Genomic DNA, 25207 nt, shown 5'->3' with positions numbered 1-25207 from the left:
ATGCTTTCTAAACAAGGGAAGAACTTCTTAGTGTCTTTGGACTTTAGCTCCATCCTTTGATATTTTTTCCTAAGTCCTGTTATTTGGGAAGTGCAGTCGGCTAGATGTCTCAGAATCAAAACTGGTGACCTGCAGTCCTTACAGGGAGGAGATGGGTGTCCTTCGGGAGGCAGCCACATGAAAACAGGAAGTTCTGCAGACTGATCTACAGTTAAAGAATTACAGGTTAAAATAACATGCCCGTTCTTTACCTGTCAGGTTAGCTAAGGGTAGCTGGATTCCATCAGGCACAGTGAGAGCAGCTTTCTCGTGCGCTGCTGGTGGGGCGCAAATTAGCACAACTTTCTAGAAGGCGAGCTGACAGTGTGGGCTGTGAGCCTGAAAAAGGATGTGCGCCTGACCTGCTAATTCTGCGTCTAGGGCTCTCTCCTTTAGCAGCACTCAGGGGTGCATATGCAGAGTTGTTGATGGTGGAAATGTTTGTGATAAGCCCCAGTGGGGAGCAAAGTCCCAGTCCAGGAGTAGGAGAATGGGTCAGTAGTGGTCTGCGTGCCACAGGGCTTGGCCCTGTCCCGAGTGTCCCACAGCGTGAACTAGGAAGCCATCTTCAGCAGCGTTTCAGAACAGGTTTTAGTATCAAGGCAGAGCATTCCCGCGTGCAGACAAGCTGCTGGCCTGTATATCACATGACCCACTTCACGCCGTCCAGCACAGGCAGCCCTCCCCATGCTGAGAAGGCCTGGAAGGAGGTACACCACGGTCTTAGTGACAAGTTCTGTCCGGAGTGATGTAACAAATTATATAGAGAATTTCCTGAAGGAAGAGGGCAGGTCACACCTGCTAAGGTCTGTTTGGGCGCTGAAGTCATTGCAGGAGAGAAGTCGTGGGAATGAGGCCATTTCAGCTGGCGGCCCTGCGGGAGTGGGGAGGCCGGCGGCTGCTCCCTCGGCCTTACTCCAGGCGCTTTTGCTGTAAAGCGCCTGGCATTGCCGGAGGGTACATGAAAGAGCACGCATCCCTCCCCAGGGAGACTGCTGTCCTGTGGGGCCCACTCGTGGAGCTGACAGCACAGGTCGGGTGGGGTCGGACACTTTCCTTTCTGTACCTGCTGACTGGCGATGCTTAAACAGGGTAGAGGTGTCGGCAACCAGTAAGCGAGAGATGCGGCACGTGCCCGGAAGAGCCACAATAAAATGCTAAAATCCGGTGTAATTGGAACACGGACCTCGCGTCAAAAGAAACACAAACCGAACAGTTTTGTTACGGAATAATTTCTAACTGATAAGTACCAGAACACGTCAGAGGTTGCCTGTTGTTTGGCAGGGATGGTAACTCGGGGTTTCATTTCGCCTCAGGACCTGATGAGGAGTTTCAACCGGGACCGGCGGGTCTTCTGTGCCCTCCTTTCCACACACAGCCGCGCCACGGGCGTGAGCCTGGTGGAGGCGGACGCGGTGGTGTTCTACGACCACGACCTCAACCCGGTGATGGACGCCAAGGCCCAGGAGTGGTGCGACCGGATCGGGCGGCGCAAGGACGTGCACATATACAGGTGAGGCAGGCGGCTGGGCGGGGGGCTGCAGCGTACTGCAGAAGCTTCTCCCACGTTCTGTTTACTTTCCTTCAGGCAGGCTCGTGTTCCTGCCGTCCTGTGTGTTCTTTCTTTATACTCAGCATCTGCCTGGGGCGTAACTGAGTTTGTTTGCAGCGGTGACTGGGTCGTGCTGCTGAGACGTAACTGCTGTCCTTCCGACGTGTACTTGCATTTCTCCTGGAGTCCCTGACCCTTAAGAGGGTGCTTCATGTTCTAGGTTGTTTCAAGTATTTTCAGATATAAATTATCATAACTTAACAGTTAGCAATTTGTAAATTCCCTATTGAAAGCATTTAAATCTTACAAGCGGCCAACCACACGCAGTTGAGGCAAGCAGAGAAGCCTCTGCCATTGTTTCTGAGCTCTGGGAGTGTCGACTGGGAGAGCACAGCAGCACTCGGCCCCCGCTGGCTGCCCATCTGGTGCCCGAGTGTGCCAGGCACGCGCCGCCCCCCTTCCCCTGCGCTCCTGCCACCTCTGGGGTCAGCACCGAGGGTGCGGTCCCTGGCGGCCAGCCTGGGACGGGGACCCCAGCCCACGTGTGTAACCCTCGCCGTTTTCATCAAGACGTCGTCATCCATGCACTGTGTTTAAATAGCTTTAATTTTTTCCTGATTATAAATGTATTACTTGTTCATTGAAAAGAAAAAGAAAAAAAAAAAGGAAAGCACATGGAGAAAATCAGTATCCTGCCCAGACGGCAGTCAGTAGCATTTTGGTGTGTGTCTTTCCAGACATTTCCCTGGTTTTTTTTAGATGGCTCATGCCAGCAGTCAGTCTTACTGCGTAATCCTGTTTTCTTTTAACAGTATATTGTGAGTGTATTTCTGTGTTAATAAATATAAATTTGATACATTGTTTATATAAATGGATAACGTTTCATTGTGTAATCCCTTCCTTATCATTGGCCCTTTAGCAGTTACTAGCTAGAAACGGGGGAAAACGTTTTATTCTCAGGAGACACAATCTGTAAACTCTCAGGAATGACCTTAGCAGTAAAGGTGCTGGATGTGTAGGAAGTAGAGTGTAAAATCGTGGAAGGGCATAAGCTGAGAGATGTCACCAGCGGGAGGATGTGCTCTGTTCTTAGACGGGAAGACCTGGTTCGTAAAATTGTGAAGTCTCCCCAAAGCGATAGTAAAAGTTTTAACATCATTTTTTAGTGAAAGCGCTGATCATGGGTGTGGGAATGGTTACTGCAGCTTTCTGGGGGCACATAGCGGGAGCCAGGGGACACGCATCCTTGGGCTGCAGCCACTGGACACGGGTTCATTTGGGGGTGCAGTGCAGAGAGGTGCACAGTGATGCGGGGGCGCCCGCCCGCCACCGTCAGCACTGAAGGAGACGGGGCTCGAGGGTCCGGAGGCCCCCGGGGGCCTTTCCAGGTGGAGGCCGGTGGGGGACATGGATGGCCAGCGTGGGTGGCATGCGGGCCTCCGGGGCCCGCCCTCCTGCCGTGTGGGAGGCGGGACAGGCATGGTCACCTCTGGGCTCCACACGAAGGAAGGAAGCAGCGCAGAGTGGGGCTGACAAGCCGTGCCACGCAGGCGCTGCTCTGCCGGGTGGCCCAGGCACCGTGGCGCTCGTGCCGTCCTCAGCTCCCGGGGACTTAGCTGTCGCATGTGTATTTGGTTTGTAGGCTCGTGAGTGGCAATTCCATTGAGGAGAAATTGTTGAAAAATGGAACCAAAGATTTGATCCGAGAAGTGGCTGCTCAGGGAAACGACTACTCCATGGCGTTCCTCACGCAGGTACCTTCGTCCACGAGGAGGCCTGGGGCCGGGGGGCGGGGTTGCCACACAGTGACGGGAACCGGGCGGGTGTAACGATTGAGGGGGGTGGCTGCTGGCGGTTTTCCACGCGCGGAGGCCTCAAGCTCAGTGGTCCTCATTTCTGTGTCAGCGGACGATCCAGGAGCTGTTTGAGGTTTATCCACCCGTGGATGACACTGGCTTCCCAGTGAAAGCCGAGGAGTTTGTCGTCCTTTCTCAGGAACCTTCTGTCACAGAAACCATCGCACCCAAAATTGCCAGGCCTTTCATAGAGGTGAGGGTGGCCGGCGCCGGCCTGGCGGTGTCGGGTCTGGGGCTTTGGGTCTGCCCTCCGCTCCTGCGGCACTGCTGCCGCCCCCTCCCCAGGCTCCAGTCGCTCGAGCCTGGCCTGTCAGCCCCTCCCTCCCTGCTTTTGGTTTGGGGGATTTTAGTTGTAAAAAGAGGTGAAGGACGTGCGAGAGAGCGGTGTGGGCCTCGCTGCCCACCCTGCCACCGTCGCCGTTTTCACCCACGCTTCTCGGGCCACCCCTCGCCGTCCTATGTGACTTTGTGCCCCGACCCCTCCACCCTGCTGTGTCAGCACCTCTGTCACAGCGTTGCTGGGGAGGATGCCCCGCTCTGCAGGGAGCCCTGGCGTGAGTGAGAGATACACGTCCCACTCTGAGGACAGAACGAAAAAGAATAGCAGCTGTCTCACCCAGCCTCCCTGCGTTGGTCACCCGCTGAGATGACAATGCCTTGGATTCTAACTGAAATCTCGCCTTCTGCGTTTCCGGCCCGGACCCTTGAGGTCGCAGACTGCGCGCTTGGCTCGCGCGCTGCTGCTTTGGGGCAGTGCTGCTGTGCAGACCTGGCACACGCTTGCCTGTCAGGCCCCTTGCTTCCCTCCCCGAGACCCTGCTCCCGTCCTGCCTCCTGGGGGCCTTTGACTGCAGGACACCTCCTCTCCTGTTTTTGAAACTTGACTATCCAGTGATTGAGAAGTAATAAATGCGTGTGCTAAAAAACCTTCAGGAATTTATAATGAAAAGTAAGTGTCCTGCACCAGGCCCTCGCTTCCCTCTCAGAGACCACCACTGTCAGCTGTCTTTCACATTTTCTTCCAGGAGCTGTCTGTGTATAATGTCACTTGCACAGAAGTACCTTACAGCTGTTTCGGTATCAGGAGGGACAGATAGATGTACCGTTTTCTTTTAAAAATTGGTGATACGTGCACCAGGTTTTTTTAAAAAAAAAAGGTCAAACAGCATGATCTAAACCTCATAACGGAAATGATTGTAGAAACCTCACAACAGAAATGATAGTAGGGAAACAGTAGGTTACCTGTCCTGGAGGTGACCACTCAACCATTGTTAAAAGTCTTATGGGGGTCCCTGGTGGCACAGTGTCCAAGAACTCGCCTGCCAGTGTGGGGGACTCGGGTTCCAGCCCTGGTCCGGGAGGATCCCACGTGCCGTGGAGCAGCTGAGCCTGTGAGCCACAACTGCTGAGCCCGCGTGCCTCAACTACTGAAGCCTGCGCGCCTAGAACCTGTGCTCCACAACAAGAGGAGCCACTGCAGTGAGAAGCCTGCACACCACAATGAAGAGTAGCCCTCACTCGCCGCAACTAGAGAAAGCCCGCGCGCAGCAACGAAGACCAAAAACGCAGCCAAAAATAAATAAATAATAAATAAATTTTAAAAGTATATATCTTACATGGATCCTGGAAGAAACGTGAGGCCTGAAGGCATGTGTGTCTGAGGAATGTGAGTGTGTTACACACCCTTGCTGTTGCTTCTCAGTGCGTCTCTGAGGTGCCGGCACAGTGTGGTGTTTCAGCACACAGATTCTTTGAAACGTTCTGGCTGAACATCCTACTGTGAGTTGGGCGCTGTTGTAGGCAGAAGGGGTATAGAGTTGAAAGAAGGAACTCTCGTCCTCCACAAAGCTTCTATTCTAGTGACGGGAGAGATGACACACCATCACCCTGCGGAGATGGTGCGCCATGCGGTGTCCAGGAGGAGTGTTAGGAGTGGAGGGGCAGCGCCTCCGGGTCCGGACAGTAGGGGCCAGGTGTGGCTGGGGGACGAGGGCGATGGAGACGGGCTGCCCACGGACATGTGGGTTGGGAGCATCGCCTGGCTGTATGTTGACCCTGGACCGGGGCCGGTTCAGAGGTGCAGGCGTGGGGGGCAGTGTGGGCGCATCCCTGCTTGCAGTGCAGTTTGCTCCTGGCTGGTGAGCTTTGCATTCATTGGCAGCGTGGGTGCTTGTTGATGAAGTGCTCGTTCGCGTCTTTTTCCTATTTTTTTTTAGCTGGATTCTTTTTTTTCCTTAATGGCTTCTTGGCTTTTTTTCTGTATTCTGGATGCGAGGCTTTTGTGGGATACATGGAAAATGTCTTCTCCCAGCCTGTGGTTTGCCTTTTTTAATGCTGTCTTTCAGCAAGCAGCAATTCTTGGTCCTAATGCCACCCAGCAGACCATCTTTATCACATGGTTGGTGCTTTTGCGTTCTAAGAGAGGTTCTTCTCTATTTTCTTCTGCGTGTTTCAGTGTTTTGTGCTTCATACTTAGACGTACGGTCTGTCTGGAAATACTTTCTGGGTATCGTGTGAGGAAGGGTTACATTTTAAACTCTGCAGATGTTGCCCAATGCCCTGGAAAGAGGTACCCGTCTTAACTGACATCCTCTCAGCTGCATGGTCCCCCCAGCCCCGGCCCCGACGTGAGCGTGTGTGTCTGCATTTGCCAGCCTGGCTGTCGGATGTCGGGAGAGGCACATGCAGCATCTGCTAGTCTAATGGGCGTTTCTTGAACTGTGGTGACACTGACCCTTACGTGTCTGTCGCCGTCTGCAGCACGTTTTCTGGGGGCTTGGTTTCTGTCTTCACCACAGACCACGGCCTGTATCTCGTGCACGACGAAGAATTGTTCTCATGGTCAGGACCGGGGCAGGGTGGTGGGTGGCGGGTGTGAGATGCAGCCAGACGCCCCATCCTGCTCGGTTCTCTGAGTCTGGGGGCCGGGCTGTGCGTGTCAGCCTGTGTGCCTGTGGCTCTTCTCGAGGGCGTGCCCGTTTTCCCTGTGCCCGCGGCGCCGCCGTCTCAGGCGTACGAGGGGGGCCGAGGAGAGCAGGCATCACCGTGGGAGGCTTGGTGTACAGTGTGGGCACGTGGGCAGCTGTGTGGGCTGTACCCCTCAACTGAAGTGTTGAGAGCGCATCCGAGTCACGTCCACTAAGGGCGCACTTCCTGCAGGCCCTCAAGAGCATCGAGTGTCTGGAGGAGGACGCACACGAGTCAGCAGAGGAGCTGGCGCCCGGGTCTCGGTGCCCCGACGGTTCCCGGTGGGGCGAGGAGCCCTCGCCACTGGAGGAGTTAGCGGACTTCATGGGACAGGTTTGGCATTTTCTACTTCATTTGCTTCTCTGCACCTAAATACTTTAAACATGTGACCCTTCTGGGAGATATTTCTTGTGTCATCTTGACCAAGAACAGTCGCTGTTTTGATTCAAGTGTTGGTGGGGGGTCATAAGAGGAACTAAGTCCTTGTGAACTTGCTGTTAACCGTATTCAAAAAATACATCTTGAAACAGCTCACACCAATTGAAAAGTATGCTTTGAATTACCTGGAATTATTCCATACTTCCACTGATCAAGAAAAGGAGAGAAATAGCGAGGTAAGAGAATGAACTTCTGACCATCTTAACACGTGAGAATCTCAGATTCTTCAGGGTTAAACTGGGTTGGAACTAAGTGTGACTTGCCTAGAATTAAAGGAATAAACCCAGACCCACCTGTGTACAAACTGATCGGAAGGGAGAAGCCTCAGGAACCTGCAGGTGCAGTTTTCCTCGGTTCTGAAGCAGCTTGGGGCTCCAAAGAGGGTCACGTATTGGGAACAAAGAGAAGGGCCCGGGCCGGGAGCACAGGGGCGGGGCAGGGCTGGGGGGCGCAGGGGGCGTGGGCGGCAATGGGAACGACCGCTGTCTCTCCAGGGCGCCGTGCTGGCCGCCGTGGGCGAGTGGGAGGCCCGGCACGCGCGGGCACTGCGGGAGCGCGAGGCCCGGGCACGGCGCGAGCCCGAGCAGCAGCTGCTCACCTACACCCGGGAGGACGCCTGCCGCGCGGTACGTGTGCCCGAGGGCTCCCCTTACCCGCGCGGGCGTGCCCCGCCGCGCTGCCCGCCGGCCGGGGCGCAGACGCACCGCGGGGCTTCTTGACAGCCACGCTGCGAGCTTGTTTCCAAGACTTGACCGGCGTGAAGGTGGATGCTGGGTGGCTGCAGCTTGAAGCCAGGGCTGGGTGGACCTGAAAAGCTCCCCTTCTCCTGTAGGAGTTCGTGTATGAGGGCGCCGACGGGCAGACGGAGGTCATGCCGGTGAGTGCCCGCCTCCCCGTGTCCCTGGGCTCACCTCCCGCCTCCCGCCCTGTCGGGCGGCTGCTCCTGGGGCCACACGGCTCAGGGCTCTCCCTTCCACACGCAGCTTTGGACGCCGCCCACGCCCCCCCAGGACGACAACGACATCTACATCGACTCAGTCATGTGTCTCATGTACGAAACCACTCCCATCCCGGAGTCCAAGCTGCCGCCCGTGTACGTGAGGAAGGAGCGCCGGAGACACAAGACGGACCCGTCAGGTGGGTTCCCGTGGCGGGAGAGGGTTCGGCGCTCCCGGTGGCCTCGGTAATCCTCCTCCGCGGCCCTGCTGCCCCCCTTCCCCGCCGACCTGCCGGCTGAAGCAGCCTCTCCGTGCAGCCGCAGGCAGGAAGAAGAAGCAGCGTCACGGGGAGGCCGTGGTGCCCCCGCGGTCGCTGTTTGACCGCGCGACGCCCGGCATGTTGAAGATCCGCCGAGAGGGGAAGGAGCAGAAGAAGAACATCCTGTTGAAGCAGCAGACGCAGTTCGCCAAGCCTCTGCCCACCTTTGCCAAACCAGCCGCCGAGTCCGGCCCCGACAACCCGGAGTGGCTCATCAGCGAGGACTGGGCGCTGCTGCAGGTGAGGCCGGCCGCGTCCTCAGGGCCCTTTGGAGGGCGGGGAAGCCGCTGACGCGCAGCACCTTGACCCGCGGCGCCTGACCTTGGTCCTCCAGGCCGTGAAGCAGCTGCTCGAGCTGCCGCTCAACCTCACAGTCGTGTCCCCGGCCCACACGCCCAACTGGGACCTCGTCAGCGACGTCGTGAACTCCTGCAGCCGCATCTACCGCTCCTCCAAGCAGTGCCGGAACCGCTACGAGAACGTGCTCATCCCAAGGGAGGAGGGGAAGGTGAGGCCCCCTTCCTGCGGGGCACGCGGCTCGGCGAGGGGGAGGGAGGGGCATGGGTGCTGGGCGCGGCCCTGAGCTGGGGCAGACACAGTCCCAGTCCCCGTTCCCGCCGGCCGGAGTCCCTGCGCCGAGATCTTGCCCGACAGAGAGCAGCCGCGCTGCTGCGTCATTTGGAAGATTCTGTGTGCTGCCTGTGGCCCAGCGCCGTCCTAGCTTCGTCCCCCCTCCCGGGTTGGGTGTGTAGACGGGCATGGCTCTGTGCTGTTAGCTTCATCGAAGGAGGGCCCGTCGGTGCCTCCCGCTTCGTGCATCACTGTGCTTTCCCGGGGCCTTGGCCACTGCAGCGGCTTGACAGGCGCTAGACACTCTGGTCCCAGCCGCGGGCATCAGAGACTCTGAGTGCAGAACAGCCGAGTACGTGGTGTCTGTCATCAGGAGGCCACCTGTGGCCCCTCGAGTCCGCCTGGCTGCTGAGGAGGTCTCCAGGGCGCTGCCTTTTCTTGTCTCCCTTGAGCTGCATTTGTCTCTTTCCATTTCTCCATCTGCTCTGTCCCCGCCTTGCTGCCTCTCAGCTCCTCGCCTGTCCTCAGGAGGGTGTCTGTGGCCTCCATGCAGAAAGCCTTGGCACGCGGCATCGGGCTGGCGTGTACCTGTGGCCGGCGCCCAGTCATAGAGCGGGAGCGATGACCGCGTCTCCCGCCTGGGACGGGCCAGGGCATGCGTGGCAGCGGCAGACATCCTGGGCTTTGATGAAGTTTGCTCCTGGGTTCCTAATTCATGGAAATTACTTATTTTGTTTCTATAAGCACGCTTTAACGAATCTTGGTTTTCATTTTTCTAAAAACAGTTGTCTCCAAACTGGGGGACAGCCGCCGCTTGGTGCCCCGGGGCCGACCAGGGTGAAGGCGCGCTGGCTGCGGGCCGCTGTCTGTGTCAGCCTGGCCACTCGGCCTCACTGCTGTCTGCCGAGCTGGCGGCGGGACGGGCGGGAAGGCGTAGCCCAGGCCGGGGAGTGTGTTTGTGGTCGGTGGACGACGGCCACTATGTCGTTGCTGATCCATCTGTGTTGAGTCTCAGAGAGAAGGGTGGGAAGAAGGGACTCATTGTTTAAGCCGGGGATTGCACGTTAGACCTCCCAGTCAGGGACCCTGTTCGCAGGGTCGGCGTCTGACCCTGCTGTGTCCGCCCCATCCTGTTTCAGAGTAAGAACAACCGTCCTCTGCGCACGGGCCAGATGTACGCTCAGGACGAGAACGCCACGCACACCCAGCTGTACACGAGCCACTTTGACCTGATGAAGATGACTGCGGGCAAGAGGAGCCCCCCCATCAAGCCTCTGTACGCGCCCGCGCCCCTGCGCCGGCTCCGTGGGGCCGGGGCTCCATGGGGTCGGGGCTGCGTGTGTCCTTGGCCTTCCCTTCCTTCTTCAGTGCATTGTCCTCTCTTCAGTAATCCTCTCTCTGTGTGTTACAGGCTTGGCATGAATCCCTTTCAGAAAAACCCCAAGCACGCTTCCGTGTTGGCAGAAAGGTATTTCTGTATGTGTGACACAGTTTTCATCGTTTGAAATGATTTCATTTTAATGTTTTCTTAAACCCTACAAGTTCAGTGAATTGTTGTGCGAATGGCGTGTCCAGGCATCAGCTGGGGGTGGTGTCGAGGTGAGGCGGGCCGGGCACACTCGTGTCCCCGTTCACGTGATGGGGTGTCCTGCCTGCAGTCTGACAGTGTCACGGCGGCTGTGCCACCTCTCAGCTGGCATACGTCTGCTTGGCCCTGCCCTAGAAATGTACCCAGTTGACCGGGGTTGGGGGTGGGGGTGAGTGTTCTTTTTATTTATTTATTTATAGCTCCGTTGGATCTTTGTTGCTGCGCGTGGGCTTTCTCTAGCTGCGGTGCGTGGGCTTCTCGTTGCGGTGGTTTCTCTTGTTGTGGAGCATGGGCTCTAGGCGCGTGGGCTTCTGTAGTTGCAACATGCAGGCTCAGCAGTTGTGGCTCGCGGGCTCTAGAGCACAGGTTCAGCAGTTGTGGCGCACGGGCTTAGCTGCTCCACGGCATGTGGGATCTTCCCGGACCAGGGCTCGAACCCATGTCCCCTGCGTTGGCAGGCGGATTCTCAACCACTGCGCCACCAGGGAAGACCTGGGGTGAGTGTTCTTGCCTTGAAATTTTGCAAAGGAAGAAAAATGACTGGGTAGATGGGTAGAGAGATGGGTAGGTGTGAGAGAGCGGACAGAGGGAAAGAGAACCGTACGGTCTGAGTTGCTCGGCACGTGGGCGTTTGCTATAAAATCCCTGCAGCTCCCTGCATGTTTGCCTCTTTCTAATAAGATATCGGGAAAAACACATGTTCAGACGGAGCCCAGTTGCTCCTCTGGCTCAAGCCTTCCTCGTCACCAGGTAGGTTTTGCAGATACCACCTGACACGGGCCTGTGCCTGCTGAGGGCCCCCCGGCCACACCAAGGACCAAGGCCTGCGCTGCCCTCCCGCTCCGTGCACCCCGGCCTCCACAGCCTGCTCCTCCGCCTGGCGGCTGGCTCGGCCTTGCGGGTCGCTCCATCTGGGACCATCTGTCTGGACCCGTCGGCCCCCCGCCAGGCCCTCCCTCACACGTCATCTTCTCCTCGTTGGTACTCGCGCCCCAGCCCCTCTCTGTGTTTCTTCCTGGAGTGGATCGTCTTTGCATTTTTACTTGACTCCTTCAGCATCTTGCATGAGCTCCGTGGACGTAGGGGTTCTAGAGGCTAGAGGCGCAGAGCACATGTTCCGTATGTGTGTATTGATCGAGTTGATGATGATTTCATTAATTGGTTTTCTTAACAAGAAAAACAGGCCGGGCCCGGGTTCAGCAGTGAACGAGGCGGGCCCAGTCCTGCCCTCCTGTTTCTCTCGCACAAGACACAGACTCTGAGTAATCCTTACGGAGGGCGAGGATTCATCCTGAAGGGGAACAGAACCTAGCCCGGCTGAGCTGGGGAGAAGGGACACTTGTTCCTCTGAGTGAGGGCCGGCGGGTGGGAAGGCACGGAGGGCAGGGTGGGCGAATAGAAGGCTGGCCTGCAGGATGCGAGGGAGGAGGTCTGGGGATGGTGCCCCCGCGGCGGGGAGCAGGGCAGTGCACGGGTGGCCCGCAGTTTGGGCGGAAGCAGGGGTGGCGTGAGGCCGATCGGAGTGAGCTGGAGGGCAGCTGCACGGTGAACGCAGACCTGGAGGGCGTCTCGGTGGCTCAGTTTTGTTTTTGTGTGTCTGGCGCCGGTGGGAGAGGTTGGCGGACAGGATGAGGGTGGAGCCGGGCTGGCCTTGGCCACGTGCAGGCCAGGTGCGCCGAGGGGTTGTCTCTAGGTAGTGGCCAGGGTCAGGATCTGTAAGCAGTGGGAGGCCAGGCCGTGTGTCCCGGGAGGGAGCTGGATGTGGAGCAGGGACCGCTGCGGCAGCTGGACCGTCGCCACGCCCAGCGGTTGAATTTCCCCCCAGTGGTGGAGGCCTGGGGCAGGCGGAGTGGGGAGTGCGCTGAGGCTGTGGCTTTACCACCAGGCGTGATGGAGAGACACGGGGTGAGGGGGGCCAGCATGCGAATATGGGGGCGGCAGGGTGGGTTGCGGGAGTTCCTCGAGGGGTCGGGGGACTGAGTGGACTGACGTGGGTGAGGTCAGAGAATGGGAGAGGATGCACTGCGTGAGCTAGGGCACATGACGCGGGAGGGCTGGTGTCCAGAGGGGCCAGACAGGCGCAGCAGCGGCACCTGCGCCGCCCCGAAATGCAGAGGCGGCACACGAGGGCAGAGCCAGCCTCCCTGCGGCAGGACTCAAGGCTGGTAGGTGACCGTCAGCCCAGGAGCCCCTGGAAGCAAGGGTTCTGTGAGAGGCTGCGGAGGGCTGTGGGCCGCTCACGGCACTGGGTGGGTGGCCGGCTGCTCTCCGCGGGGCGAGGGCTGGCGCTCAGTGCAGGCGGGGGCAGGCCTGGCTTTGGGGGCGGGGACGTTGGTTTGCAGTGAGGGGCACGGCGCCGAGGGGCTTTATTGCCCCACGTGTTCGGGGCCACGTGGTATCCAGGCGCCGTGCCGAGTGCCGCTGCTGCAGGGGACCGGGCCCGGGCCCACCTCTGGCAGGTGGTCCTTGTTGCGAGGGAGTGGGAGCCACCGTTGTCTGGGGCAGACTGGCAGCCTCTCCTCTCCAGGGCCGAGCCGCTCGGGCCCCGGCCTTGGCGTCCCGGCACTCGGCGTCGTGGGAAATGAGGACTTTGGATTTCTAGCGCATTTGTCTACTTAGAACTCACAGTTTATTTCTCGTTTTTCCCTTGTCTTTAGTGGAATCAACTACGACAAACCCCTGCCTCCTATTCAGGTCGCATCCCTCCGGGCGGAGCGCATCGCCAAGGAAAAAAAGGTGTGTGTGGTACAGCGGGGCGGCGGGAGGGCCACGAGAGGGGGCCAGGGGTCCCCCCCACCCCCGGGCCAGCTCCTCCACACGGCTCCATTCCCTCTTGCCCCGTAGGCGCTGGCCGACCAGCAGAAGGCGCAGCAGCCGCCTGTGGCACAGCCGCCGCCACCGCCGCCGCCGCCGCAGCCGCAGCCACCGCCACCGCAGCAGCCGCCCCCACCGCTGCCCCAGCCCCCGTCCGCCGGCAGCCAGCAGCCTGCGGGGCCGCCTGCCGTCCAGCCCCAGGCCCAGGCGCAGCCCCCGGCACAGCCCACGCCGCCCCCACCGAAGGCGCCCCCTGCGATCACGACGGTGGGCAGCGCTGCAGTGCTGGTGAGAAGGCACACAGAGTGGTCAGCTCCAGCGCGCCCCTGTCCAGGGTCCTGTGGCTTCCAGCCCGCGGACCTTCCTCCCAGAGGAAGTAGGAGGCCAGCCCAGTCTCCCCCAGTCTCCCCCTCAAGGAAGCGCATGCCTCACCCCGTCTCTCCGGTGCTGGGTCAGCTCCGCCCTCTGGGCTGGGTTAACTGGGCAGCGATGTGGGAGACGAGGCCGTTCTTCTAGGTGGAGGTGAGCGGGAGGTGTGGAATTAGGGTTTTGTGAAGCGTGAAGAGGTCGCCCTCTCTTGTCCCTACAGACTCGAAGAGCAGGTACTGTTAGTGCAGACTTCCCTCTCCCCACCCTGCCCCACTTTCCCCCAGAGCTGTGCACACGCGTGTGCATCTTCAGTGCCCGTGAGAGGAAGGTGGTGAAGTGCATAAGAAAAGAAAGGCAATGTGTCGATCTTACGCACCCTGCGCTGTCGCCGCTGTGCCCTGCCGCGTTCCCTCTCTGTGTGTGCCTGGTGACACGTTAGAGTCCCACGTGGGGAAGCACTGCTGCCCGGCGCGGGACGGTCTTGTTGTACGGGGTCATTTCCACCCCGTGTTCTTTGTTACATTTGCCGCAGTGGCGTTCGATGTGCACTTGGCAGCTCCGTCCTTCGTTGTTCAGAAAACTAAGCACCTGCCTGGTGTGAGGGCTGCTCCCTGCCCAGGAGAACAGTGGTGGGTGGTCAGGAAGAGACCTTCTGCAGGGCTGACCCCTGGGCTGTGGCCAAGTGACATTAGTCAGTCAGAAAAGAATGGAAAACAGCCAGCACAGGGGCCCTGAACTTGGCAGACGTGGGGCTCAGAAGGGTCAGTGTGGCCGGAGCCTGGTGACCGAGGGACAGACTCAGCACTGTGAGAGGAGGTGGGGGGAGGGGGCTGAAGTCAGCCATGCGGGCCCAGTAACCGTGACCAAGGGTTTGGGTTTGATCCTGATGAGGGGGAAGGCTTTGGAGTGTTTACGCAGGGCGGAGCTTGACCTGAAATTCAAATGGTTTTCTTTTTTCAGCAGGCAGGAGCCATCAAGACATCCGTCACAGGGACAAGCATGCCCGCGGGTAAGAAGTCTCACGGGCGAGGTGCCGCGATTGGAGGTGAGTTCTTTCCTGCGCTCCTACCTCGTGTCCTCTCCCCGCAGGCACAGTGAGCGGAAATGTGATCGTGAACACCATCGCCGGCGTCCCCGCTGCCACCTTCCAGTCCATTAACAAGCGCCTCGCTTCACCCGTGGCACCTGGAGCCTTGACTGTGAGTTGTCCCTGATCCTGGGTGCTTTTGGTGGCATGCATGACCCAGGACGCTGCAGTAGCTGTTGGCTTCTTAAAAAAAATTCTATTCCATTGGTACAGAAAGTCCTGATCTGGTTTGCGTTTCATAAAATACTGAGGACATTGAGGGGTGCAGAGGATGGTTTCCACGTGTGCTTTCTGGGAGAGAGTGTGTTGAAATCCCCCACCGTGGTTCCAGGAGGAGGGAGGGGGTGCAAGGGCACGTCTCCAACTCCACGGACAGGGTGCCCACATGCCGTAGCGGCAGGTTTGCCCGTGTGTGTGGACACGGCGCTGTTGCACAACGGGGCACAAGGCGGGGCAGTGTGTTTATGGGTGTCTAGGCCCATGCGTGGCAAGCAGGAAGGGGCCAGATGTGGGCAGAGGGAGAGACGCAGAGCCACAAGACCTCTGAGCATGTAACCAGAAGGAGACAGGGCGCTCACCTGGACGCACCTGCCGTCTGTGGTGTCACCGTAGAAAACAAAAATAAATGACGGAAATAAAGGAGTTTACATTTACATCCTGAGTTGCAGTTTAGTCACAGATCTAAAGACAACATGTGCCCTGAGTGAGAAGCTGCTTCAAAGTCAGCAGTGCTTTGGCAAATAGAGTGATGTCCCTGTTGGGTTCTGAGGAATGTGTTTCCTATGAAGGTGGTGTTGGTAGTGAACTAGACAGTGTGGTGTTGGGAAAAGGATGGACACATAGATCCATGGAGTAGGATAGAGAGTCCAGAAATAGACCCACATGTACATAGTTGATTAATTTTTACTAAGAGTGCCGGGCGGGACTCTTAGTGCAGGGAGGGACTTCCTTGGTGGTGCAGTGGTTAAGAATCCGCCTGCCAATGCAGGGGACACTGGTTCAAGCCCTGGTCCGGAAAGATCCCACATGCCGCAGAGCAACTAAGCCCGTGCGCCACAACTACTGAGCCTGTGCTCTAGAGCCCGTGAGCCACAACTACTGAGCCCACGTGCCTCAGCTACTGAGCCTGCGCCCCTAGAGCCCGTGCTCCCCAACAAGAGAAGCCACCGCAATGAGAAGCCCGCGCACCGCAACGAAGAGTAGTAGTCCCCGCTCACCGCAACTAGAGAAAGCCCGCGCGCAGCAGCGAAGACCCAACGCAGCCATTAATTAATTAATTAATTAAAAATAGAGAGGAGAACTCTTTAAAAAAAAAGAGGGGCTTCCCTGGTGGCGCAGTGGTTAAGAATCTGCCTGCCAATGCAGGGGACACAGGTTTGAGCCCTGGTCCGGGAAGATCCCACGTGCCGCGGAGCAACTAAGCCCGTGCGCCACAATTACTGAGCCAGCTCTCTAGAGCCCGTGAGCCACAACTACTGAAGCCCGCACGCCTAGAGCCCGTGCTCCGCAAGAGAAGCCACTGCAATAAGAAGCCTGCGCACCGCAACAAAGAGCAGCCCCCGCTCCCCGCGACTAGAGAAAGCCCGCGCCCAGCAGTGAAGACCTAACGCAGCCAGAAATAAATAAAATTTTAAAAGAAAAAAAAGAGTGCCGAGGGATTTCAGTGGAGAAAGGGCAGTCTTTTCAACAAATGGTGCTGGAGGAACTGGGGAAACGTTCAAAGCCGAATGAACTTTGAACAGTTACTAATACTGTATATGAAAAGTCACTCAAAGTGGATCATGGGCCCAGATGTAAAACCCAAAACTATAAAATTTCTAGAAAAAAACATAGAACATCTTTGCTTGGTTTTAGGCAAAGATTTCCTAGGATCCCAAAAGCCTACAAATTATGAAAAAAAATAAATGAGGCTTCATCAAATCAAGAACTTCTGTTCTTTGGAAGATACTGTTAATAAAATGAAAAGCAAGGCATGGAAAATATTTGAAGAACACATCTGATAAAAGACTGGTACTTAGATTATACAGAGATTTTTTCAATCAATAATAAGAAAACAAACAACTTTTAAAAGTGGACAAAAAATTTTTTTTTAATGGACAAAAGATTTGAGCAGTTACTTCACCATGGAAGATACATATGGAGAGATATATATATATATATATACACACACGCACACACCATATGGATAGCAAATAAATAGGAAAAGATGTTCAACATTGTTAGTCATTAGGGAGATGTAAATTAAGCTACAGTGATCTGCTGCTGCTACACATCTCTGAGAATGGCTTTAAGAAAAGAAAAACCTGGCAGTATCAAATGCTGGTGAGGATGCAGAGCAGCTGGAATCCTCATTGCTGATGGGAATGCAGAACCTTAGCAGTCAGTCTGGAAGACAGTTTATTTCTTACAAAATTAAACGTACACCTACTCTCCAGCCTATCAGTTCCACTCCTAGGTTTTCTCCCAAGAGAAATGAAAACACGTCTGCACAAAAACACCTGAGCGTGAATGTGTTTAGTGGCTGTGTTCATAATTACGACGTAAGGGAACAGCCCAAATGTCCTTGAGCAGAAGGGAAGATGGTGCACCCGGCCCATCTGGCACTGCCCAGCGGGGCAGGAGACTGCTGGCACGTGCGGCTGCACGGCAGATCTCAGTGGCATTGTGCTGGCTGATAGGAGTTTTGAAAGCCTTCGTGTGTGTGTGATTCCATTTAAACCACATGGAAAAGGCAAGGCTTTACGGACGGAAAACAGAATATGTTCTGTATCTATCTGGTGGCTACTCGGCCTCATACATTTATAAAAATTCACAGAACTGTATTCCTGAAACAGGTGAATTTTACTGTACGTGAGTTACACCTCAGTAAATTGGGTTTAAAAAATTAGAATACTCTAAGCAGTAGAGTGACTATGAAAACAGTTTTTCTAGAATGTGACTGTGGATTATTTCATTCATTTTTCTTTCTGCTTTGTAGTAAACCACTTTAGACTCAGCCAGTTCACTGAATACAGAAGCTATTAGTTAGCCTGTGGCATTAGGATCATTTCCTATGACCAGTGTCACTACTTCCGTGAGGGTGGCAAGCCCAGATCATTGCACTTGGTATTTTATTTTGAAAAGACCTATTTCTGTAGTCATATTTTTAAAAGGTAAAGCAATTTATCCACAATGTATTTTTTGAACAGCTCTTACAGGCAAGATTCTCTCCCTGGTGATGTGGGGCTAGAAGTAGGACTCAAACACACAGCTCGCTTTCATGGGGTTCTTACAGTCAGTCCTGTGGCCGCACCTAAAAGAGGTACAGGTAACAGGGAGGTTTTCTGGAGAAGGGAGCATTGGGCTTCCACAGAATAGGAAGATGTCATCCACCAAAATGGCTCTTTGGAAGGCAGGGCAAGTCGTACAAGCAAAGGTTCAGTGGTGGGAAAGTGAATGGTGTATACTGGGCACAGCAAGCGGTTCTCTTTGGACGGAGCACAAGATGCATTAGCAGAGAAGCGGTGGTTCCCACAACCTCTCACAGGTTCTTGAGCGGCTGCGCGTGCTTGGTCTTGTGTGACGGTGAGCCTGGGCTGTCATGGTGTTTGGATTTCAGGCTGAAGAATGTGGGTTCCATTCACCAGGCGATGGGGAGCCCTTGAAAATGTTTGAGCAGAGGTGTGTTTTAGGGAAATTCATGTGATGTTTTATGTGTAGAGTAGATCATTGCAGAAAAGGTTAGAGAGAAAGCTATTTCAGTAGTGCGGGAAAGGACTTCTGTTTCTGGTGATAAGGTGAGTTGAGTTATTTATACCACTCTCCTAATGAAAAGAACTGAAATTATTGGATAAAATTTTTAAGTATCCTCTTCAAAATTTCAAGGAGCTGACAAAAGAGTAAATAATTATTGGGCCAAAATCTAAGGGAAGAGGCAACCCAGAGAGATACACAGGGTGCCCTTGTGTCCGCCTTGGAGTACACTTCACCTTCTCAGACAGGGGGACCCCCCGTTCAAGCCCAAGGCTCGACTCACCCAGGTGGAGAGTCTAAAAGGAGGCATTGATGCCTTGAGACAGGCCCCCAAATGGCTAAGTCCTTAGGGCAGGGTGCACCGGAAGTAAAATCCATCATGCTGAGCAGAGGGTGGGGCGGGGGCTCTTCCTGTGGAGCTCTAGCCCCAAGTCAGCTGTCAGTTTGCAGCTCACGTTGATGGCTCCCCAGAAGGGCTCCCAAAGCCCCTCAAATCATGTGACGTAGACCTGGATGAGCAGTGTTCCTGGGTAAGTGGCCAGAATCGAATGCAGATTCTCTGGAGGAATGTGCCTTCAACCTGGACTTCTTAGAATGTCCACAGTGATTTCCAGGTATAATGAGCCGCATATAATAGAAGATAACCAAACACACGGAAAGAAGGCACCATGAGTGAGAACCAACAGAAGCAACAGACACTGGGCAGATCCTTAAAGACTTGAGATGGTGGGGGTTAGCAGGCATAGATGATAAAACGGTTATACTTTCTATTTTAAAGAAATAAAAGAGAAGCTTGCGAATGTCTGTAAAAACCAGGAAACTATACTTAAAAGAATATAGAGAACTTTAAGAAATGAAAAGTATGGTTACCAGCATTGAAAAATAAATGTCTTATAATCGGGCTTAATATCACTTTCCACACAGCTGAAGAGAGAGTTAGTGAACTGCAAGATAAATCAGAAGAAGTTATCCCGAATGCAGCACAGGGAGACAGCAGATGGAAGTACGGAAGAGAATTCAAAGCCACGGAAGATTGAGTGAGAGGATGTAATCAGAGGTTAATCAGAGTTCCAGACAGAGAGAAAGTTGAGCAGAGATAGTATGTGAAGATGTAAGAGTTTCCCAGAACTGATTGATGACACTGATCCGTATACCCCGGTCAGGGATGATGAAAGGGACTCCACGCTTACATAATGCCAACGACAAGGAGGTCTTCAAAGCAGCCTGAAAAAGTCAGGTTGCCTTCAGAGGTACAGCTGCTTACTTCTCAACGGTGGTAATGAAGCCAGGAACCAGCTCCTGGAATGGAATGGCATCTTCATTGTAGTCGGAGAGTATAACTGCCAGCCCTGAAAATACCTTGAAGAACAAACATTTCCAAACAAAGCCTAAGAGAATTCCCTATAGATCTCGCCTACATGAACTAATTGAGGTGCAAACGGACTTTGCGAACAGCAGTAACTTACTGTAGGGTCAACAAAGGCAGACATGACATACACGATGCAATGACGCGAGCAGGGCTAGGGATGTTGAAACATTCCAGAATCCCTTTATTGTTCAGGAAAAGTGTGAAATTATGGATTAGACTTTTGTAAGTTCTTGATACAATTTTTAGACAAGCCACCAAAAGAATAAGAATAGAGTATAACTTCCAAACTTTGGGAGGGGAAAGTGGGATGAGAAGAAAGTAATGTGCAGGAAGGCAAGAAAGATGATTAAAAGAAATACGGAACAGGTGAGTTGAATAGAAAGCACAGAATAAGATACTGGATTTGGATTCAAATAGGTAATGAAATGTAAGATTAGGGACAAACTAAACAGGAAAACATAATGACCGTCTGCACCAAGGGGGCCAGCAGGGGCCAGCGCCACATTTCAGGGTGCTTTCAGAGGCGGACTCGGTGGAGCTGGGCCCAGCCGCTGAGGGGCTGCGGCGGCCGTGGCGCCAAGGGACGAGGACACAGCGAGGCCAAGTCGAGACGCCGCGCGGGTCCAGGGCTGCAGCCTCCGCAGCTGCCTGGGGATGGCCGTGGGGGGTTAGGGGCCTGTATGTTTCCGGGGGATGAACACGGGCATCTAGATGGTTCCTGGGACCAAAAGGTCTTTTGAGCGAGGACAGCGGGACGGGGACAGGCAGTGTTTTAGACTGGGGGCGGCAGCGTCGTGATCTTCCCTTCTGCGAGCGACCCATCCACGCTAGCCCTAGGCACAGGCTTTGAGTTCACAAGGGAAACAGTCGCTTAGCAATCTGTCAAAAGGCCAGAATCTGGAATGTGCTTCGTTTTCTAGGATTTAGCGTTTGATGCCCTTTTCTCTTCACCCGACGGCTATAAGGAGTCTTGAATGTTGTGCAGCAGCCTGACGCTTTTCTTCTCTTCGCCTTTTCCAGACCTCGGGAGGCTCTGCTCCTGCCCAGGTGGTCCACACCCAGCCTCGAGCAGTTGGGTCCCCCGCCACGGCCACGTCCGACATGGTGTCCCTGGCACCGACTCAGGGTGTTCGAGCGGTCACCTCAGTGACGGCCTCGGCTGTGGTCACTACCAGCCTGACCCCGGTGCAGACCCCGACCCGGTCTTTGGTGACTCAAGTGTCCCAAGGTAAAGGCAGGGTTGGTTTCCTGTGTGGCCTGTCCCGCTCTTCAGGCCCCTCAGGGCTCAGGCTTGCACACGTGTGCGGGGCCGCAGTCTCACCAGACGACCTCTTCAGCCACAGGGGTCCAGCTTCCGGGGAAAACCATCACTCCCGCGCACTTCCAGCTCCTGCGGCAGCAGCAACAGCAGCAGCAGGCCTCGCAGGTGCAGGTCCCGCAGATCCAGGGCCAGGCCCAGGCGCCGGCGCAGATCAAGGCGGTGGGCAAGTTGACTCCGGTGAGCGTCCTCTAGAAAACCGAACACACACACTGTGTGATGATGCCTTGGTGTGTCATGTGATTCAGAGTGTGTTTTGCACAGTCCGCCATCGTCTTTATGTGGGAAGTGTGTTTGTGTTGTCTTTAGAAATCACTTTGCACACAGGGCCGCTTCCATGATCACGCGACCAGCTTGTTCACAGCTCTCTGAGGCCTTAATCCCCATTTCCGGATGGATCTTCCCACTCGCTTGCTTGTGCTCTGTGCTCAGGCTCTGTGCTCTTTTCCCAACCTGAGAAAATGTCAGTGAAAAGTATTCCTCGACAGCTTTAAGAGACGAGGTGGTGGAGCTTGGCTTCCTGAGGAGTAGCTCGTGTGCGGTGTCGTTTTTCTCATGTGGGTGCTGATGCCCCTGAATCTTGCCAGTCTGTGCACGACCTGTGCTGTTACATAAGTAAACAGGTTCGTTTGAAAAGGAAGCGCTGTATTCCTGCCACAGTGCGAAAGCATTAGTGCTCACCACAGAAAGCAACCAGGAAAACGCGTAATAAACGCAGGATGGTGCTTCAGAATTCCAGCTCGCTGTCGGGCCTGCCACAGTAAGTACCTGACCTCGGGCCTGCCCCTTGCGGTGACAGAGGGGACGAGGGCGCTGGAGGGCGGTGAGGACGTGCGAGCACCAGCTGAGACTTCTTCGTCCCGGAGGCACCCGAATGTGCGCCAGGGAAACGAGGCGTCCCGTCCTCCACCACACCGGCCACAGCTCAGGGGCGCAAGGCCACACGTGGCTGAGCCCGCCACATTGGACAGCCCAGCTCCAGAACGTGTCCGTCACCGCCGAAGCTGGCGACCGGCAGACAGCGCTGAGTTAGGGTCCTCCCGCCCCACGGCCTTTCCTTCCCCCCCACCAACGCTCCTCGCGCTCTAAGGCGGCGGGGCCTTCAGTTGCCCCTGCTCCCCTCTTGCAGCTGCTCAGAGCCCCACGCACCGGCTCACTTGCCTGGTCCTGTTACTCCCTTCCCTTCCCTCTCCTAAACCAGCGGCAAAGTCCTTTTCTTTTTCAGCACCTTGAACGAGATCGGAGGGTCGTGAATAACTCAATATAAATTTCCTTAAAACATTTTTATCCCCTAAAATATTTCCTGAGCTATCTTTATCTTGATATTTTGACTTCTTTTAAAGACATGGGTTTATTTACCAATTAAACTTTCATTTGGAGACAGTTGGAGGACAAAATTTAGAGCTCGTGCTTACCTTATGGTACCTTGTAGAACTTCAAGAGCGACTACAATTTTAAGACTTAACGATTTGGGGTGGTACCACAGATTCGAATCGCCTTGCTTGTAAGCGATAAGAACCCAGGAATTTTGCTGTGCATTTGCTAATCTGTGAGAATCGCTGTTGCTAGTTCTCATCAGTGGTAAAGGGAACATTTAAAAAATGTTGGCAAGGCCTGGAGGATGGTTTGCATACTGCACGTCAGCAACTGTTTACTTCGACATTGAACGGGTAGTAGAACAGTAACTTAAAACCAAGATATATACGAAATGGAATGCAGTTGACGTTGATGAAAAGATTACTTTATCTGGGTTTTAGGAACACCTGATCAAAATGCAGAAGCAGAAACTGCAGCTGCCCCAGCAGGCGCCCCCAGCACAGGCCCCGCCGGGGCCCCCGCAGCCAACGGCACAAGTGCAGGTGCAGCCCCCGCAGCCCACGCAGCAGCAGAGCCCCCAGCTCACCACGGTCACGGCCCCGAGGCCCGGCGCCCTGCTCACGGGCACCACCGTGGCCAACCTCCAGGTGGCCCGGCTCGTAAGTTCCGGTCGATACGCTTGTTTTTCCAGAGCAGCGTCTTCTTACGTTTTAACTGAACCGTTGTTGCTCGCTCAGGCCCTTGCAGGTATTATGGCGGAGTGACAAGTAAAGGCACGGTCGTTCCCCCAGGAACTTAAGTTCTCCTCGGAGAGGGTGAAACAGCACGTGGGAGACATTTACACAGTCACGCTTTCCAGAATGTCGGTGTCGCAGAGCTTATGGTGGCCTGAGAGGCTGGGGGTGGGGTGGGGAGCGAGCCCGACCACGGAGGGAGAGCAGGCTTTACGTGGGGGGGGCGACGGGAGGGCGAGGTGTGGCCCCTGGAAGGTGTCCCGGTGCTGCTGGGGCAGAGGCCAGGCACGAGGCCCGTGTGGTCAGAGCAGAGGGGAGGTGGAGGGGCGAGTGAGGCCCCAGAGCCAGACTCAGGGGTCGCGGTGCTCTGCAGGCCCAGAGAGGCATCGAAGGTTTCTGAAGGAGGGGACGATGGTGTGGTGAAGGGGGTGTCTGGGAACGCCAGCTACATTCGGCACGTGTCGAGGGGGTGTCCTGGAGCCCAGATGCTGCACATCAGGCAGACCAGTGCCCAGCGCGGGCGGCTCCCTTTCTGGCACTGGCGACGGCTAGCATTAGGGCTCCTGCTCTGGGTCAGGTGCCGCCGTAGGCTCTCCGCCTGTCACCTGATTGGTGCTGAGGCAGGAGTGGGTGCTGTGATGCTAGCTCCATTTTGCAGGTGCAGAAACCAAGGCATACGCCTTCAGAACTTACCCAGATCTTACAGCTTGTCACCCACAGCACAGCTGTGATCCGGGGCTCTGGGGGCCCAGGCTCTGCTTCCCGCGTGCTTCACTCCACTTTTAAGTCTGTAAGAGAGGGGATAGAAGTGGATAAAAACTGTGAAAGCAAGCTTGGTGTTACCTGTGTTCACAAGAAAATGCCAGTTCAAACGAGCCGAGTGGTAATCGCGCATGACGGCCCGCCTCAGGCAGCCCAGGCCTCGGGCGGAGGGCTTGCCAGCAGGAGCCGGCTCCCCCGGAGGGGGTGGTAGTCAGTTGAGCTAAGAAACATGCCCGTTACGTTACCCAGTGATCCTGTTTCTGCTGTATCCTAAAGAAGTGATAGAACCAGTACAAAGTAGTAAACGTACAGACTTGCACCAGGAGTGTTAGGGGACCTGAATCTCCGTTACTGGGGAGCTGACTACATAGACTGTACAGCGTGCGCACAGCGGGGTCGTGCACAGCTTTGGAAAAGGGGTTGTAGAAGGAGGAGAGCTTACAGATACCTAGAACTCATCCCACTTTACACACTTTCCTGGCAGGCCGCACAGATAAGGACAAGGTCTGGGGGGCTGGGTGTCGTTTCCACATTCACATGTGGGCACCTTAGGGCTATGGCTGATTTTTACTTCCTCGTATTTTCTTAGGTAGTCTGAGTTTTTGTATGTATAAAAACGGATCTATTTCCATTTTCCTTTTAAAAAATATAACTTAAGGAAAAAAGTGCTTGGTAGCCGAGTGATAAGCAAGTCGCAGGAGGTGGAGACCGAGAGTGGCCCTTGATGGGAGGCCGAGGTCGTAATTTCGGGCTGATCTTCCGTGGCCGCTGAGGGATAGGAGACGAGTGTAGGAAGTGTGGCAGGAGTGGGGTGCTGTCAGGCTCTGAGATGCAGGAGGCAGAGACGCTCGCTGTGGGACAGGAGCGCATCTGAGCAGCAGTGCGCCCGGGCGTCCGAGGGCCGCCGAGCCCCGCTCCCTGTGTCCGCTGGTGACGGTCAGGGCACATAGGCGGCCCAAAGTGAGCTGTTTTCCATTAGCTGACCGCCACGCAGCACCTTTGTGAATGTGTCAGTTTCTCACCACCTGACCGCTGGTGGGGAAATGTCTGCAGACGTGTGGAATGCTGAATGTCTCTGGACTCTCCCATTGTTTTCACTGTCTAGACCCGGGTCCCCACTTCACAGCTGCAGGCTCAAGGGCAGATGCAGGCCCCGGCGCCCCAGCCGGCCCAGGTGGCACTGGCGAAGCCCCCGGTGGTGTCGGTGCCCGCAGCCGTGGTCTCCTCGCCGGGTGTCACGACGCTGCCCATGAACGTTGCTGGAATCAGTGTGGCCATCGGGCAGCCGCAGAAAGCCGCAGGTGCCTGTCTCATGCCACCCCTCGGCCCCCGCCGCTCCGCGTCCAGCCTTGAGTGGGGCTGACAAGCCTTTTCTAGTTAGTAGCTGTGGCCCGCAGCCATCTCGGGTGTGTCACGGTGTATTTTAGCAGAAGTGTCC

At 55.6% G+C, this 25207-nt stretch overlaps 1 protein-coding gene and 1 non-coding gene across 31 annotated transcripts in view; both read left to right on the top strand.

Moving 5' to 3' along the window:
• Positions 1-25207, top strand: part of EP400 (E1A binding protein p400) — a 115352-nt gene that overhangs the window by 76574 nt on the left and 13571 nt on the right. For 24 of the 30 annotated variants that reach the window (XR_012325083.1, XR_012325076.1, XR_012325074.1 and 21 more), the window contains 20 exons: positions 1356-1552; positions 3234-3345; positions 3497-3640; positions 6607-6747; positions 6945-7028; positions 7347-7478; positions 7685-7729; positions 7836-7989; positions 8108-8349; positions 8444-8617; positions 9819-9955; positions 10091-10147; positions 12925-13003; positions 13112-13369; positions 14411-14459; positions 14540-14649; positions 20659-20866; positions 20976-21136; positions 22714-22932; positions 24875-25070. Coding sequence is in view for 15 of the 30 variants with exons in the window: in XM_033836680.2 (XP_033692571.1) it covers positions 1356-1552; positions 3234-3345; positions 3497-3640; positions 6607-6747; positions 6945-7028; positions 7347-7478; positions 7685-7729; positions 7836-7989; positions 8108-8349; positions 8444-8617; positions 9819-9955; positions 10091-10147; positions 12925-13003; positions 13112-13369; positions 14411-14459; positions 14540-14649; positions 20659-20866; positions 20976-21136; positions 22714-22932; positions 24875-25070 (2899 nt within the window). In the remaining 15 variants the exon portion in view is untranslated. The remainder of the gene's footprint in view (positions 1-1355; positions 1553-3233; positions 3346-3496; positions 3641-6606; positions 6748-6944; positions 7029-7346; positions 7479-7684; positions 7730-7835; positions 7990-8107; positions 8350-8443; positions 8618-9818; positions 9956-10090; positions 10148-12924; positions 13004-13111; positions 13370-14410; positions 14460-14539; positions 14650-20658; positions 20867-20975; positions 21137-22713; positions 22933-24874; positions 25071-25207) is intronic. The other 6 variants (XM_033836686.2, XM_033836691.2, XM_033836682.2 and 3 more) reach the window with 2 other exon arrangements.
• Positions 941-1068, top strand: LOC117307791 (small nucleolar RNA SNORA49). Its single transcript, XR_004521663.1, has one exon. It is a non-coding gene; the product is annotated as a small nucleolar RNA SNORA49 (small nucleolar RNA).

The sequence above is a fragment of the Tursiops truncatus genome, chromosome 13 (assembly GCF_011762595.2).
Source record: "Tursiops truncatus isolate mTurTru1 chromosome 13, mTurTru1.mat.Y, whole genome shotgun sequence".
Taxonomy (NCBI): Eukaryota; Metazoa; Chordata; class Mammalia; order Artiodactyla; family Delphinidae; genus Tursiops; species Tursiops truncatus.
The sequence above is the reverse complement of the archived record's forward strand: the minus strand, read 5'-3'. Positions and strand labels throughout refer to the sequence as shown.